Source organism: Rutidosis leptorrhynchoides, chromosome 7, assembly GCF_046630445.1.
Source record: "Rutidosis leptorrhynchoides isolate AG116_Rl617_1_P2 chromosome 7, CSIRO_AGI_Rlap_v1, whole genome shotgun sequence".
NCBI lineage: Eukaryota > Viridiplantae > Streptophyta > Magnoliopsida > Asterales > Asteraceae > Rutidosis > Rutidosis leptorrhynchoides.
In genome coordinates, this window is record NC_092339.1 from 32,669,154 (window position 1) to 32,683,195 (window position 14,042).

Here is a 14,042-nt window from a genome sequence, read left to right on the forward strand (position 1 = left end):
ATCGTTATATATATCGTTTTCGAGTTTCTTAAATTAATAGTCTCATTTTTATGTATATAACTCATTGTTAAAATACCTAATGAGATACATACTTATAATAAAATCATGTTAACTATATATATAACCATATATATGTCATCGTATAGTTTTTACAGGTTTTAACGTTCGTGAATCACCGGTCAACTTGGGTGGTCAATTGTCTATATGAAACCTATTTCAATTAATCAAGTCTTAACAAGTTTGATTGCTTAACATGCTGAAAACACTTAATCATGTAAATAACAATTTCATTTAATATATATATATAAATATGGAAAAGTTCGGGTCACTACATCGGGGGACTCTTATAGGAAGCACGAGGTCTCTCTACTCTTGGGGGAGTTCCATAAGCAAACGTGGGTTCCTTGTTTTGAATTAAAAAATTATCTTGTATTGAATTGAAAATATTTGATACAATTGAATTGGTCTTTTTACATGCTGCTGTGAGTGTTTATAAACACCTAAACTACAACAGCTATTTCTACTTTAAGTAGGCTCCATAACACTTTTTGGAACCACTTTTGTATAAAAGGAAAAGATGCTGTTTTGTGGTCAGATTTGTATCCGTTGGTCCAGCTGCAGATGTCTTCTTGTGAATTACTAATTTGGGAGATGATGAAGTTTGCAGCTTCTGATCCTAAAGTCAAATTACCTAAAAAAGGTAATTTGACCTTGTTGACTTTTGATGCTACATTCTAACACTCCCCCTCAAGTTGAATAGTGGGGTTTCCAATATTCAACTTGCCAAGTACTTCGCTGAAGAGTCTCCCATTGACAGATTTGGTGAGGATGTCAGCTAGCTGATCTTCTGTTCTGATTGATGGAAGAGAAATGATTTCGTCATCTAATTTTTGTCTGATAAAATGTCGATCGATTTCAACATGCTTAGTTCGATCATGTTGAACAGGTTTCTCCGAAATAGCGATTGCTGATTCATTGTCACACAGGATTTGAATAGCTTCTTGTGGTGGGAAACCAATCTCTGTCAGTAGCTTTTTAATCCATAAGGCCTCCACTACCCCTTTTTCTATTCCTCTGAATTCGGATTCTGCACTTGAAAGACTAACAACCTTTTGTTTCTTACTTCTCCATGCAACCAAGTTACCCCCGACGAGTGTGAAGAATCCGGATGTAGATTTTATGTCCCCTTTTTCTCCACCCCAACTTGCATATGTATATGTTTTAGTCTTCAGGTGCCCATGCCTCTTAAAAACAACTCCAAGGTCGGCTGTTTTCTTCAAATATCTGAGAATTTTCATTACAGCCTCCATGTGATGAACCTGTGGTTGGTGCATGAATTGACTCACAACTCCAACTACATGTGCTATATCAGGTCGAGTGTGAGCAAGATAGATTAATTTTCCCACTATTCTTTGGTATTGCGCTTTATCAGCCAGATCACCTTCTTCTTCCATATATAGTTTCTGATTTGGAATCAATGGTGTATCGGCTGGTTTGCAATCAATCATACCTGCTTCTGCAAGAAAATCGAGAACATACTTCTTTTGACAGATAAATATTCCCTGTTGGGATCGTAAAACCTCAATTCCCAAAAAGTATTTAAGTCTGCCCAAGTCTTTCATTTCGAATTCTTTAAATAAGTTCAATTTTAAGTTTGAAATTTCTTCTTTGTCATTTCCTGTTATTATCATGTCATCAACGTAAATGATTAAACATGTAATCAGATTTCTTTTTCGTTTAAAAAAGAGAGTATGATCCGAGTTACTTTGTTTAAAATCGTATTTTTTTCATAAATAACGTAAATCTCCCAAACCAAGCCCGTGGAGATTGTTTTAGCCCATATAAAGATTTTTTAAGTCGACAAGCTTCCCCATTTTTGAAGTTTCCGGAGAATCCTGGAGGAGCTTCCATATAGACTTCTTCTTTTAATTCACCATGTAGAAAGGCATTCTTTACATCAAATTGGTAAAGTGGCCATTCTTCATTTGCAGCAACTGAGAAAAGAACCCTGATGGTATCAATCTTCGCAACTGGAGAGAAAGTCTCGGAGTAATCTATTCCATATGTTTGAGTATAACCCTTGGCAACTAATCGAGCTTTGTATCTTTCAATGGTACCATCTGGTTTGTATTTTATTGTAAACACCCATCGATTCCCTACTGGTTTATTGCCTTGAGGAATGACACATTTTTCCCATGTATCACTTTTCTTGAGTGCTTCCATTTCTTCTTCCCTCGCCTTCCTCCATTTTTCAGATTTTAACGCTTGTTCAACCGTGTTTGGGATTTTTTTAGAGTATAAGACAGAGTTGAATTTTTGTGCTTCACTTGATAGGTTTCCTAGTACTATATTGGCAATAGGATACCTTGATCTTTGATTTTCATTTTTCGGAGAGTAACGTTTAGGTGGGACACCTCTATTTATTCGTTGTGGTAAAACATATCTTTCGGTGGTTTCAGCGGAAGTGGATTCATTCTTGAGTGGTGTGTCATTAGTCGGAATATCTTCCTCATCATTTGAGGGAATTCCATTAGGTTCAATGTTTGGTGATTCGGGACTAGGATTAGGTGATTCGGGACTCGGATTGGATGATTCGGGAGTAGGGCTAGGTGATTTGGGATTAGGATTAGGTGATTTAGGTGATTCGGGACTAGGATTAGGTGATTCAGTTTGGATGTTGTGGGGCTTAGGTGTCCATGTTACCCAACTTAGAGTGTCATTACTCTCTTTCTCCCCCTCACTCGTAGGTTGGGTGTTATAAAAATATTCAGTTTCGATAAAGTCACAGTTCATTGTAGTGAAGACGTGACGCTTCCTTGGACTATAACATCGATACCCTTTTTGATTTACTCCATAACCAACCATAACACATTTTCCAGCACAGGGGTCAAGCTTAGTGCGTTCAGTCTTTCGAATGTGAACAAAAACCGAGCACCCAAAAATACGTGGTTCGATTGTAACATCCCGCCTTTTTCCGTCTACTTTTCCGTTTAACTATTTTAAACTCCGTTATATGTTTATAACATCTCCCGTTAATACGTGTTTCAAATTATCTCGTTCAGGTAATTTAACGCACCCGACTACAACTTGAGGGACTTGTTTTGCCAAAACCCCAAAATGGTGACTAGCACTTGACTAGTCAACCATCTTCCACCTCCATTTTTCATTTTCTTTTCTCTTTTCATTCTCTACTTTCATATTTTCTTTAAATTCATCAAAAAGCAAATCATCATCCATACTAAATCGATCAAGCTTCGAGCCAAACAAATTATATATTTGAACTCCTCGTGATCTCCTCTTTGATTCCATACCAATCTCATTGCATTTGAGTAACTTTCTAAAATCACTAATTTTTGTGTTCTTGAGATTTTTTGAGTTACAAGGTTGTTAATTAGTGTCTATGGCTCTAGTCTAACAAGATTATGTGTTTGAATTGCTTGATTTGTTGTTTGGAAGTAACTTGCATGAACTAGCAAAATGGGTGTGTTTAATCTTGAGTTTTAGATGATTAAATGTTGTTAAATGTTATAAATGCATGTATTAAATGTGTTCCTAGTGTTACTAGCTTCATTTTGATGTATAGGTTGCATGAGAAAACTCTAAGAACTTGTTTAGTGATTTTTGGTGGAATTGAGCTAGGGTTTAATGAACTTGAAATGATTATTTGATGCATTGATTGCCATGATTTGTTGTTAGTAAGTTGTTAGTTGTATTGTATGCTCAATTACCTACAAAATGGCATGTCATATGTATGCATTGAATGCCTAAATCATTAAATGTGCATTGGTGAGTTTGAAGCATTAATGTGTGCATTGAATGATCACTTGGTTTGAAAACTCGGTTGTTACAAATGAGGTTTTTGATTGATGAATTGTGTTTAGTTGCATTCTACGTCAAAAGAGCTTTCCAACGATATAAGGTGCGAGTCCTAAGTGTTAGCGGTTTGTGTTTTATGCACAAAAAGGTTTTGGATTGAGACTTGAACATTTGGGACTGGCCAGGCACCAGCACCCGGCCTTTGCCGCGGCGCGGCCCTTTCCTGTCGCGGCGCTACATATAAGGGGGCCAGGTTCTGACCTCCTTGTCCCAAATGTGAAAAATGTTTGGCCCGTTCTAGACCTCCGATTCACATGAGACTTGTTCTAACATGCTTATATATGAATAAAAACCTCAGAAAAGTAGTTCGGGACCCGACCCGAATGTGTTGACTTTCGTTGACTTTGACCGACCAAAGTTTGACTTTTTGTCAAACTTAACCAAATGATTATGCAACCTTCCTAACTTGTTTCTGTACTTGTATCTTGCATGAAACTTGACAATTTGATTCACATGCTACATAATCGAGTCGTAACGAGCCATAGGACTAATTAAACATCTTTGACCTATCGTATTTACCGTTATTGATACGACCTATTGGTTTAGGTCAAGACTAGCACTATCCTTCGCACACGTTACTTTGTGAAGTACTTTTCATACGTGCACTCAAGGTGAGATCATAGTCCCATCTTTCAACAACTTTTATGCTTTAAACTATGGGATGAGAAACATATACGTATCATACTTTTACACTTGAACACAAGTACGAAAACGAACATTCCACGTACGGGTTTGAACAAAAATCCTCAATTCAATTATCATTAGTTACACTTGCAGGGTGTAAACGTGAACTTATATTATGTGATCACATGGGCTTGACGAGCCTCATTCGGACGGTTCGCTACCGTTAGCGGATGAAATATATTTTCGGGTCTAGTGTATGTTCTAACACTACGCGAAGGGTGCAAAACAGTTAAGTTTGATAATTGGGTGCCCGCGAAACAAATAACAACTTTGGAATGCAAATGATTTAGATAATCATATTATATTAAGTCTTGTGGTTCAAATACAACGTTTACTAAAACACCTATGATTTCACCAACGTTTTCGTTGACAGTTTTCTATATGTTTTCTCAGGTCCTTGAAAGCTACTTGATACATGCTTCCGCACTCTTTTTGATACTTGCTTGGATGTCGAGTATACATGTGATAACCCGAACTAATCCATCCGGACAACGTCCATATTGATTATAAACGAATTACAATAGTTGATAACATTATGAGGTACTTGACCTCTATATGATACATTTTACAAACGTTGCATTTATTCTTAAAAGGTAATCTATCATTACATCAAGAGTTGTCATATTCGCCTAACTTGTCATAATAACCAAATGACCTAATCTGTCATTTATTTAATAATAGTCTCTAATGAACTTCAATGACTCGAATGCAACGTCCTTGTATCATGGCTTAAATGGTCCCAAATGGTATCCTTAATATGAGCTAATGCACAGCGGAAGACTTAATTCGTACCTGAGAATAACATGCTTTAAAACGTCAACATAAAGTTGGTGAGATATAGGTTTAATGCCGGCAGCGATATAAATATAGACCACAAGATTTCATATGTAAACATTTTAATAAAATATTCTAAGTGGTTGAGCACTTGGTAACCATACTTAACATTTAATCACGTTGCATATTCCCTTTATTATGAAATCTTACTACACCGTACCAAATGTAGTCATGAAATGAAGTACTGTGCAACCGTTGAATACTGGTCGTCCAGTCCGGTTGGGGTTGTCAAGCCCGATAGATCTATCAACAGGATTCGCATTTACAATACCGCTGTAAATAATAGTTACCAAGCTACAGGGAAGTATGCCAGTGGTACAACTCAACGTAGAATATTATTTTTTTTCAGTTACTTGTGTCCATAACGTAAAACATAAATTACATGTATTCTCATCCCGAAATACTTAGAGTTTAAAAGTGGGACTATATACTCACCTAATGTATTTTGTAGTAAAAATACATATAACATCATTGATCAAGTTTAAGGTTGGCCTCGGATTCACGAACCTATATCATTCATATATATATCAACACATCTAATAATCGAATAAATATATATTAGTGACATAAATGTTATCTTAATAAATTACGTGTTTCATTAATAACTTAATTAAATATATTTATTTTATATACTTTAAATAAATAATTTGTAAAAATTTTAATATAGTTTTATTAAGTAAAATTTTATATAACTAATTTTTATTGTAACAGTAATAATATTATCAATAGTAAGGTTGATAATAATATTATAATAATATTAATGATACTAGTAATAATGATAATAATAATAATAATATTAATGTCAAAATAATAGTAATAATAATAATAAGGTTAATAATAATATTAATTTTGATAAAAATAATAATTTTTCTAATAATGGTAATGAAAATAAAAACAACACTTTTTATAATAATAATAAAAATAATAATGATAATTTTAATAATAGTAATAATAATAATAATAATAATAAAATAAGAAAAAAGAGTTACATATATTTATCATGTTATTGTATTAGTAAACATATTAACCAAAATTTTAATACTTTAATAATATTTAATTATCATAATAATAATAAGGAACATTAGACTACCTTAAAAGAGTCTTAAAAAAAATAGATGTCACAGCTGAGAATCGAACTCATGACCACCCGTTCACCCATCAAACACACAACCAGCTGAACCATTCTGTTTTACTCTTTTAATTCCCTTCCCATATTTTTTTATAAACTGTATTAATTCGGTTTCCATTTTCCATTTATTCCTCCTCCTTCATTTCGGCCCAATTTTAATTATGCTTACGGCCCACTAACAGTCCATCAATAATTTTAAGTCCATTTAGTAAATTATTGTGTAATCAAAAAAAAAAATGAAAAACTGCAGGCCTCAGAATCGAACCCGAGACCTGTTGGCTAGTAACATAGGTTCGAACCATCTGCACCACTCACCAATTCTGTTTTAATGCGTAGGTGTATTATATTTAATATGTACGGTCCTGTTCATCGTCTTCCTCATAATTTCACCAATAAACTCGTGACTCAGTTTCACCATTGAATTATCATTGTATCTCCATCGTGGTTACTACCGTGATATCCCTCGACAGAAGTAAGGTTGAAACGAAGAAGGGAAAAAAAATTAACGAGTGGCAACATGAAATCACGAAAATAATAAATGGGTTTAAAGGTGTGTTTTGAAGATGATGTTTAAGGGGTGTACTGTGGTTGGGGGTGACAGGTGACAGAAGTATAGATATGGTTTAGAGATGAGTGTTACTTGATGGTCTAACTTATATGAAGTGGTGGTTCGTTGTGGTTACAGGAAACGAAAGAGATAGTGAGAGAAAGAGGGTGGTGGACTAGTGAAAGTGGCGGTTAAGTGGTTGTTCGATGGGTATGATAATTCAGGCCGCAGGTGGCCATGGGTCGGTTGTAGTGATTTCTAGCTTGGCTCGAACAAAAGGTGTTGGGATTTAACAAGTTTGATAAGTCTTAAAACCTTTTAAGAATCTTAATAAACGGAAGCGTGTAATTATCAAATTTTACTTGTTAAACTTTAACCAATTAAAGTTAAATCCCAATTAGGATCAAGTTATGAAACATACTTACAAACTACAAGATAGATAAGAGATTATACCTTCTCCAAGCTATGTAGTTGATGATGAAGATGATGATGAAGAATAGAGCTTCAAATGGATGAAACCTCAAGTAGTTATACCCCAAGCTTTTAATCACCAACACCTTCTATTATTTGGTTAGGATTTTGGACACTTAATGAACATAATTAGCAAGCCAAAACCCTCTCTTCTCACTACCAAAATTTCGGCCAGCAGCCCTCTCTCAACCTCTTGAGAGTTATTTTGAAAACCTTAGTCTTTTTCTTGGTCAAGGAGTGAGTATATTGAGACATGCATGCATATAGTAAGTTGTGTAGTCTTTAAAATAACAAAAGCAACATGTGGGTGGCCATGGGAACTCCCAAAAAGCCGTCCACCATATGGGGTTTTTAAAAAAAATTCCATTAATTTTTATTACACAATTTGTTATTAATAAACATGTAATAAAACTTGTGCATTTGTTAAGTTAATTGCATTTTATAAACCCATTTATAAAATATAACACAACATAATTATTTAAGCCTATAAATAATTAAATATAAATTATCCAAATAATTTATCTCAAGTGATAATACTTTAGAAAACCGATTTTCCAAAGTTCAAGTGTCGCGTATTTATTTGACGATCCAATTGTCAAGATAAATACATATAAGGTGTCGATTAGCTTGTTATTGGGTATGACCCGACTTGGATCATAACACATTAGCCACATTAATTTAATATTTCTCTCGGGCATATGAAATACCTTCAATCTCCCACTTGCACGAGAAACATAAGAAATTAATGCAAGTGATGGATACAGCCTAACACACCGTCCATCACCCCCTAATATGTTATGACTTTGTGCCATTCAATAACATCATCCCTTTCGAGTTCCCATCTCGAATATGATTAGGTGAATCTTTCATTCTATCCTTTCGTCCTAGATGTCATGTTAAATCCAAGAGACATAGAGTGATCACTCTCTTATAGATTTAACTTTATCAGGCCTTAGACATCTGACTCTCAACAAATAAGAGGGACAAATTCCATCTTGACTACATACGTCCTAGATATATACTTTGCATTATACCTGAGTTCTCCCTTATGTACTACCATATTTCAGAATAGCGAAGGAAAGAATCAAGGCACAATACTTGGTGAATATCCGAACCCAATATGTATCTCAGGTCAGAGGATACAATGATATTCGCCTTTACTCAAGATTACATGTGATCAACCACAAAGGCTCCATACAGTAAATCTTGAGAGCGGGTCTTCCGATATTTATATCCCACAAATATCTATGAACCTTGGTAGCAACCCTGCCCCACATTCAACCTATGAATGTATACCAATCCAAGTTCATAATAGTCTAAACCTCACACTTGTTCCCACAAATGTGATCGACTACGGAAATTTAGAATAATTGCTTATTCATGGATGAAATATGCAAAATAGGAACATAACTCAAATAAATTAACTCCATAGTTATATTAATGAGTTTGAATAATTTCGTTCCGGTACAATACTTAAAACAGATCATGACCAATCACTAGAATATCGAAGCCCTAATGCACAAACATGTTCCTCATGTTTTGGCCCATGTAAGAGCTTCGTGAGTGGATCCGCTATATTATGATCTGTGTGAACTTTGTGAATACATATCTTTCCTTTTTCAACTTCATCCCTTATGTAGTTGAATTTCCGCTCAATGTGACGGGTCTTTTGATGAGCACGAGGTTCCTTGATTTGAACAATCACACCTTCGTTATCACAAAAGATCTCAAGAGTGTCCTGAATGGTAGGGGCCACTCCTAAGTCGTCGATGAATTTCTTCATCCTTGCAGCTTCCTTAGCTGCCAATGAGGCGGCGATGTACTCTGATTCTGTAGTGGATAAAGCAACAACATCTTGGTTTTAACTCTTCCAAGAGACCGCACCTTCATTTAAAATGAAGACATAACCGGATTGTGACCGAGATCCATCTCAATCAGTTTGGAAGCTTGCGTCCACGTAACCTTTTACAGCGAGTTCCTTCTCACCAGACCCATATATTAGAAACATATCCTTAGTTCTCCTAAGGTATTTCAATATACTTTTAACAGCAATCCAATGACTGTTTCCTGGGTTGTTCTGGTATCTACCTGTCAAGCTTAGAGCGCATGACACATCCGGTCTAGTACATATCATTGCATACATGATAGACCCAATAGCAGATGCGTATGGGACTTTCTTCATTCTCTCTTGTTCATCTTTCGTGGTAGGACACTGAGATGAACTGAGAACGGTTCCCTTTTGAATAGGTACCAAACCTCTCTTAGAGTTTTCCATCTTGAACCTTTTCAAGATTTTATCAATGTATGTACTTTGACTTAAACCTATCAATCTCTTGGATCTATTTCTATAGATCCCTATCCCCAATATGTATTGTGCATCTCCAAGATCCTTAATGGAGAAGCAACTCTTTAGCCAAGTTTTGACTCCTTGCATTGTGGTAATATCATTCCCAAATAATAATATATCATCCACATATAGTACAAGGAACATGATGGTGCTCCCACTATCTTTCTTATATACACAAGCTTCATCACCATTTTTAATGAAGCCAAATTTCTCGGCTTCCTCATTAAAACGATGATTCCACATTCTAGATGCTTGTTTCAATCCGTAGATTGACTTCTTTAACTTGCATACACTTTTAGGATATTTTGGATCAACAAAACCTTCAGGCTGGACCATATAGACATCTTCCATAAGATATCCATTTAGGACAGCGGTTTTGACATCCATTTGCCATATTTCATAGTCGTAGTGAGCAGCAATGGCAAATAATATCCTAATAGACTTTAGCATTGCCACAGGCGAGAAAGTTTCATCATAGTCAACCCCTTGAGTTTGAGTGAAACCTTTTGCAACAAGTCTAGCTTTATATGTATCCAAGTTTCCATGTATGTCGGTTTTCATTTTGAAAAGCCATTTGCAATCAACTAGCTTAGAGCTAGGAGGTTGCTCAACAAGTTCCCACACTTGGTTTTCATACATGGATTGCATCTCGGCGTTCATGGCTTCCTGCCATTTATCTTTATCAATCCTTGATAAAGCATCTTGGTAGTTTGTTGGTTCATCCAAATCAACCGTATAGCAACCATCTATGAGAAACCCATATCTCTCAGGAGGATTGCTAATCCTACCAGATCTACGAATGTCTTGTGTATTTTGATCATCCATTTGATCACTATCAACATTTTCATGTTGAGTGCTAGTGTCAACCAATTGTGTATCATCTACTTGATCTTGAACCTCTTCAAGATCTATCTTCCTTTCACTATTTCCTTCCATTAGGAACTTAGTTTCAAGGAATTCCGCCTTCCGAGCAATAAATACATTCTGCTCGGATGGATCATAGAAATAGTATCCCATATCATCCTTGGGATATCCTATGAAGATACACTTCGTGGATCGAGCATTCAACTTATTAGGGACGTAACGCTTAGGATAAGCTTCACATCCCCATACTTTTAAGTATGATAGAGATGGAGGTTTACCAAACCACATCTCGTGAGGAGTTCGTTCCACTTTCTTGGTTGGGGCCATATTTAAAATACGAGCCGCGGAGCTTAGACAATAACCCCAAAATGATAGAGGCAACGAGCTTCTTGCCATCATAGATCGAACCATATCCATTAGGGTTCGGTTCCTCCTTTCGGAAACTCCATTAAGTTGGGGTGTTCCGGGTGGAGTAAGTTGTGAGATAATCCCACAACTCCTAAGATGATCTTGGAAGGCATCGCTTAGGTATTCACCTCCTCTATCGGTATGAAGTACCTTAATTGTCTTGTTGAGTTGATTTTGTACTTCGTTTTGATATTCTTTGAATGTTTCAAAAGTTTCGTCCTTGTGTCTTAATAAGTAGACATATCTGAAACGACTGAAGTCATCAATGAAAGTGACGAAGTATCTTTCACCATTCCTAGTCATGGGCTTAAAAGGTCCACATACATCCGAATTTATTAATCCTAATAAGTCTTTAGCCCTTTCATAGGTCCCTTTGAAAGGTGCTTTAGTCATTTTGCCTTGTAAACAAGATTCACATACATCAAACGAATCCAGCTCACTTGATTTTAAAAGACCATTCTTTTGAAGTGTATGCATTCGATTCTTGCTTATGTGACCAAGGCGACAATGCCATAAGTAGGAATCACTCAAATCCATTTTGAGTTTCTTGGTGCTTGCTTGGTATATTGAGCTATCGAATGATGTGTTATCATGAACCAATTCATAAATACCATTCGAAGGCGAGGCCTTAAAATAGAACATATCATTCAAAAAGACATGGATATCATCATCAATAAAATTAAGATTAAAACCACAATGTCTTAAACGGGAAATAGAAATAATGTTTCGTGTTAAATCAGGTGCATACAAAACATTTTTCAATATAAGCTCCAAACCACTTGGTAGCTTAAAACAAAGTCTCCTTGAACTTTTACGTGCACCTTTGCACCATTTACCATGTAGAGACTTGTTGTTCCCGCATTTAGTTTACTTCTTATGAACCCTTGCAATGAATTGCAAAAATGAGTTCCACATCCTGCGTCTAATACCCATGTATTAGAAGAAGTAATACTAAGCTCAACGTATATCATGTATACATTACCTGAGGTTTGCCCTGCATCCCTCTTTGCATTCAACTCATTAGGTAGACCGGGCAGTTGCGTTTCCAGTGACCTATCACACCGCAACCAAAGCACGGATCTTCCTTGGGGTTTGCTTGTCTGGCAACCTTTTGCCATTTAGTGTTGTTGGTTGGGGTAACCATCTTCCCTTTTCCTTTGCCCTTGTAGGTGGGTCCTTTCTTATTAGCCACCATTGGCTTAGAAGAGGATTCATCCTTGGATCCACCTTCATTTAATCATGAGCATGGGTGAAGCCTTTTTACCCATGCTTGATTCATCCGTCCTTAGCATGACATGTAATTCGTCAATGCTTTTATCTCAATCATTCATGCTGTAATTCAACACGCATGTGTCAAACCTTTTTGACAAAGAGTTGAGGATAAGGTCCGTGGTTAATTCATTAGACACGGGACTGTTGAGATGGTGTAATCGATCAATGAGGCTTTTCATCTTTAGTACATTAGATGAAATGGATTGGGAGTTATTTTCTTTTTCGAGGATGGACCTCAATGATAGGTTATTAAAGTTGATTGGTGCGTTTGGAATGTTGTTGTTATTTGGCGGCCATCTACAAAATTTGACAAAGTTTGTTTAAGTATCGATTTAATTTAACATTCAATACCCTTTTAATCCAATTGATATATTAAATTTTAGAATCCAACGGTAAACCAAATTTCGGTTAGGTGACCTTTATCCCGTTATTTGATTTAGCTAGGTAGTCATTATATGACAATTGCAATCCTTTTGCAACTTCTAATGTATGGGATCATGCAATCCTTTTGCATGGCATATTTATCCCATCAACGCCTATTTGTTCCTCATGCTTCGGTGACCCTAAGTTCATGATTCCCAAATCAAGTCGTCCTATTTGTATAGACTTGTAAATTTAACATACAAGTGGTTAGGTGACCTTTATCCCACAAGCATGCGAAATTTACCTTAATCATATTAGTTTGCTCATAACGGTTAGGTGACCTTTATCCCATCATGAGTTCCCTAATACTTTTAAGTGTCACACAATAGGATGGCGTTAAACTTGTTAACCTTGTTTGTAAAAGGGATTTTAAGTTTTCGTTAATTCTAGTTTGAGAAAACTTTTATGCCATACACCAACATGCATTTAGTGTATGGTACTTATGAAAAACCAATTTCATGTCTTGTAATTGAGCCAATTACTTGATATAAACCATTTTAATGACGTTATCCTTTTCTTGTTCTTAATAACCATTTATTAAAGTCTTTAGTTTCCTTTTCAATTTAACCATTTAAATTGCCATTTTACATGTCGTTAATACGTCTAATTTAACCAATTAAATTGTCGTTTTGTTTGTTGTTAACTTGTGTGAATAATTTGTTGCAATCAAACATACAATCCATAAACAACCAAACAACTACACATGCAAAATAAGTATGTTCACAATCTAGCCATTTTGGTGGACATTTGTTTAGCCGAAAACAAATGTCACCGGGTAAGGGTTAATCATACAAAGTAGGAGATTTCAAATCTCCCACTTAATCTTGCATCCATATGCTCCTTGTGTTCTTCAAGTCATCATCACCTTGTATCTTCATTTTTACAAAATATGTATCCTAATACATTTTTATCTAGAAAATGAAAATACAACCTATTCTATTTTACATACCAAATATAAAATAAATTACATAATCAAATGAATTATTACATGCCAAATGAATAAATATTATTACAAACCAATTGAATGAATATCAATTAACCATGCATGCAACCAAACACAAGGTCAAGGCATAGATTGTGAACATTAACTACATAAGAGATAGGCAATACAGAATCACAAGTGATTGGCAGTACAGAATCACAAGTGATCGGCAGTACAGAATCACAAGTGATTGGCAGTACAGAAT

General features: G+C 35.6%; 1 protein-coding gene across 1 annotated transcript in view; it reads right to left on the reverse strand.

Moving 5' to 3' along the window:
• Positions 1-734: 734 nt before the first annotated feature.
• LOC139859088 (uncharacterized) overlaps positions 735-14,042 on the reverse strand; it is an 83,383-nt gene continuing 70,075 nt past the window's right edge. The window contains exons 4-6 of the mRNA XM_071847899.1: positions 1,935-2,907; positions 1,407-1,678; positions 735-1,319 (exon numbers count right to left, since the gene is read on the reverse strand). Coding sequence (XP_071704000.1) covers positions 735-1,319; positions 1,407-1,678; positions 1,935-2,907 — 1,830 coding nt within the window. The remainder of the gene's footprint in view (positions 1,320-1,406; positions 1,679-1,934; positions 2,908-14,042) is intronic.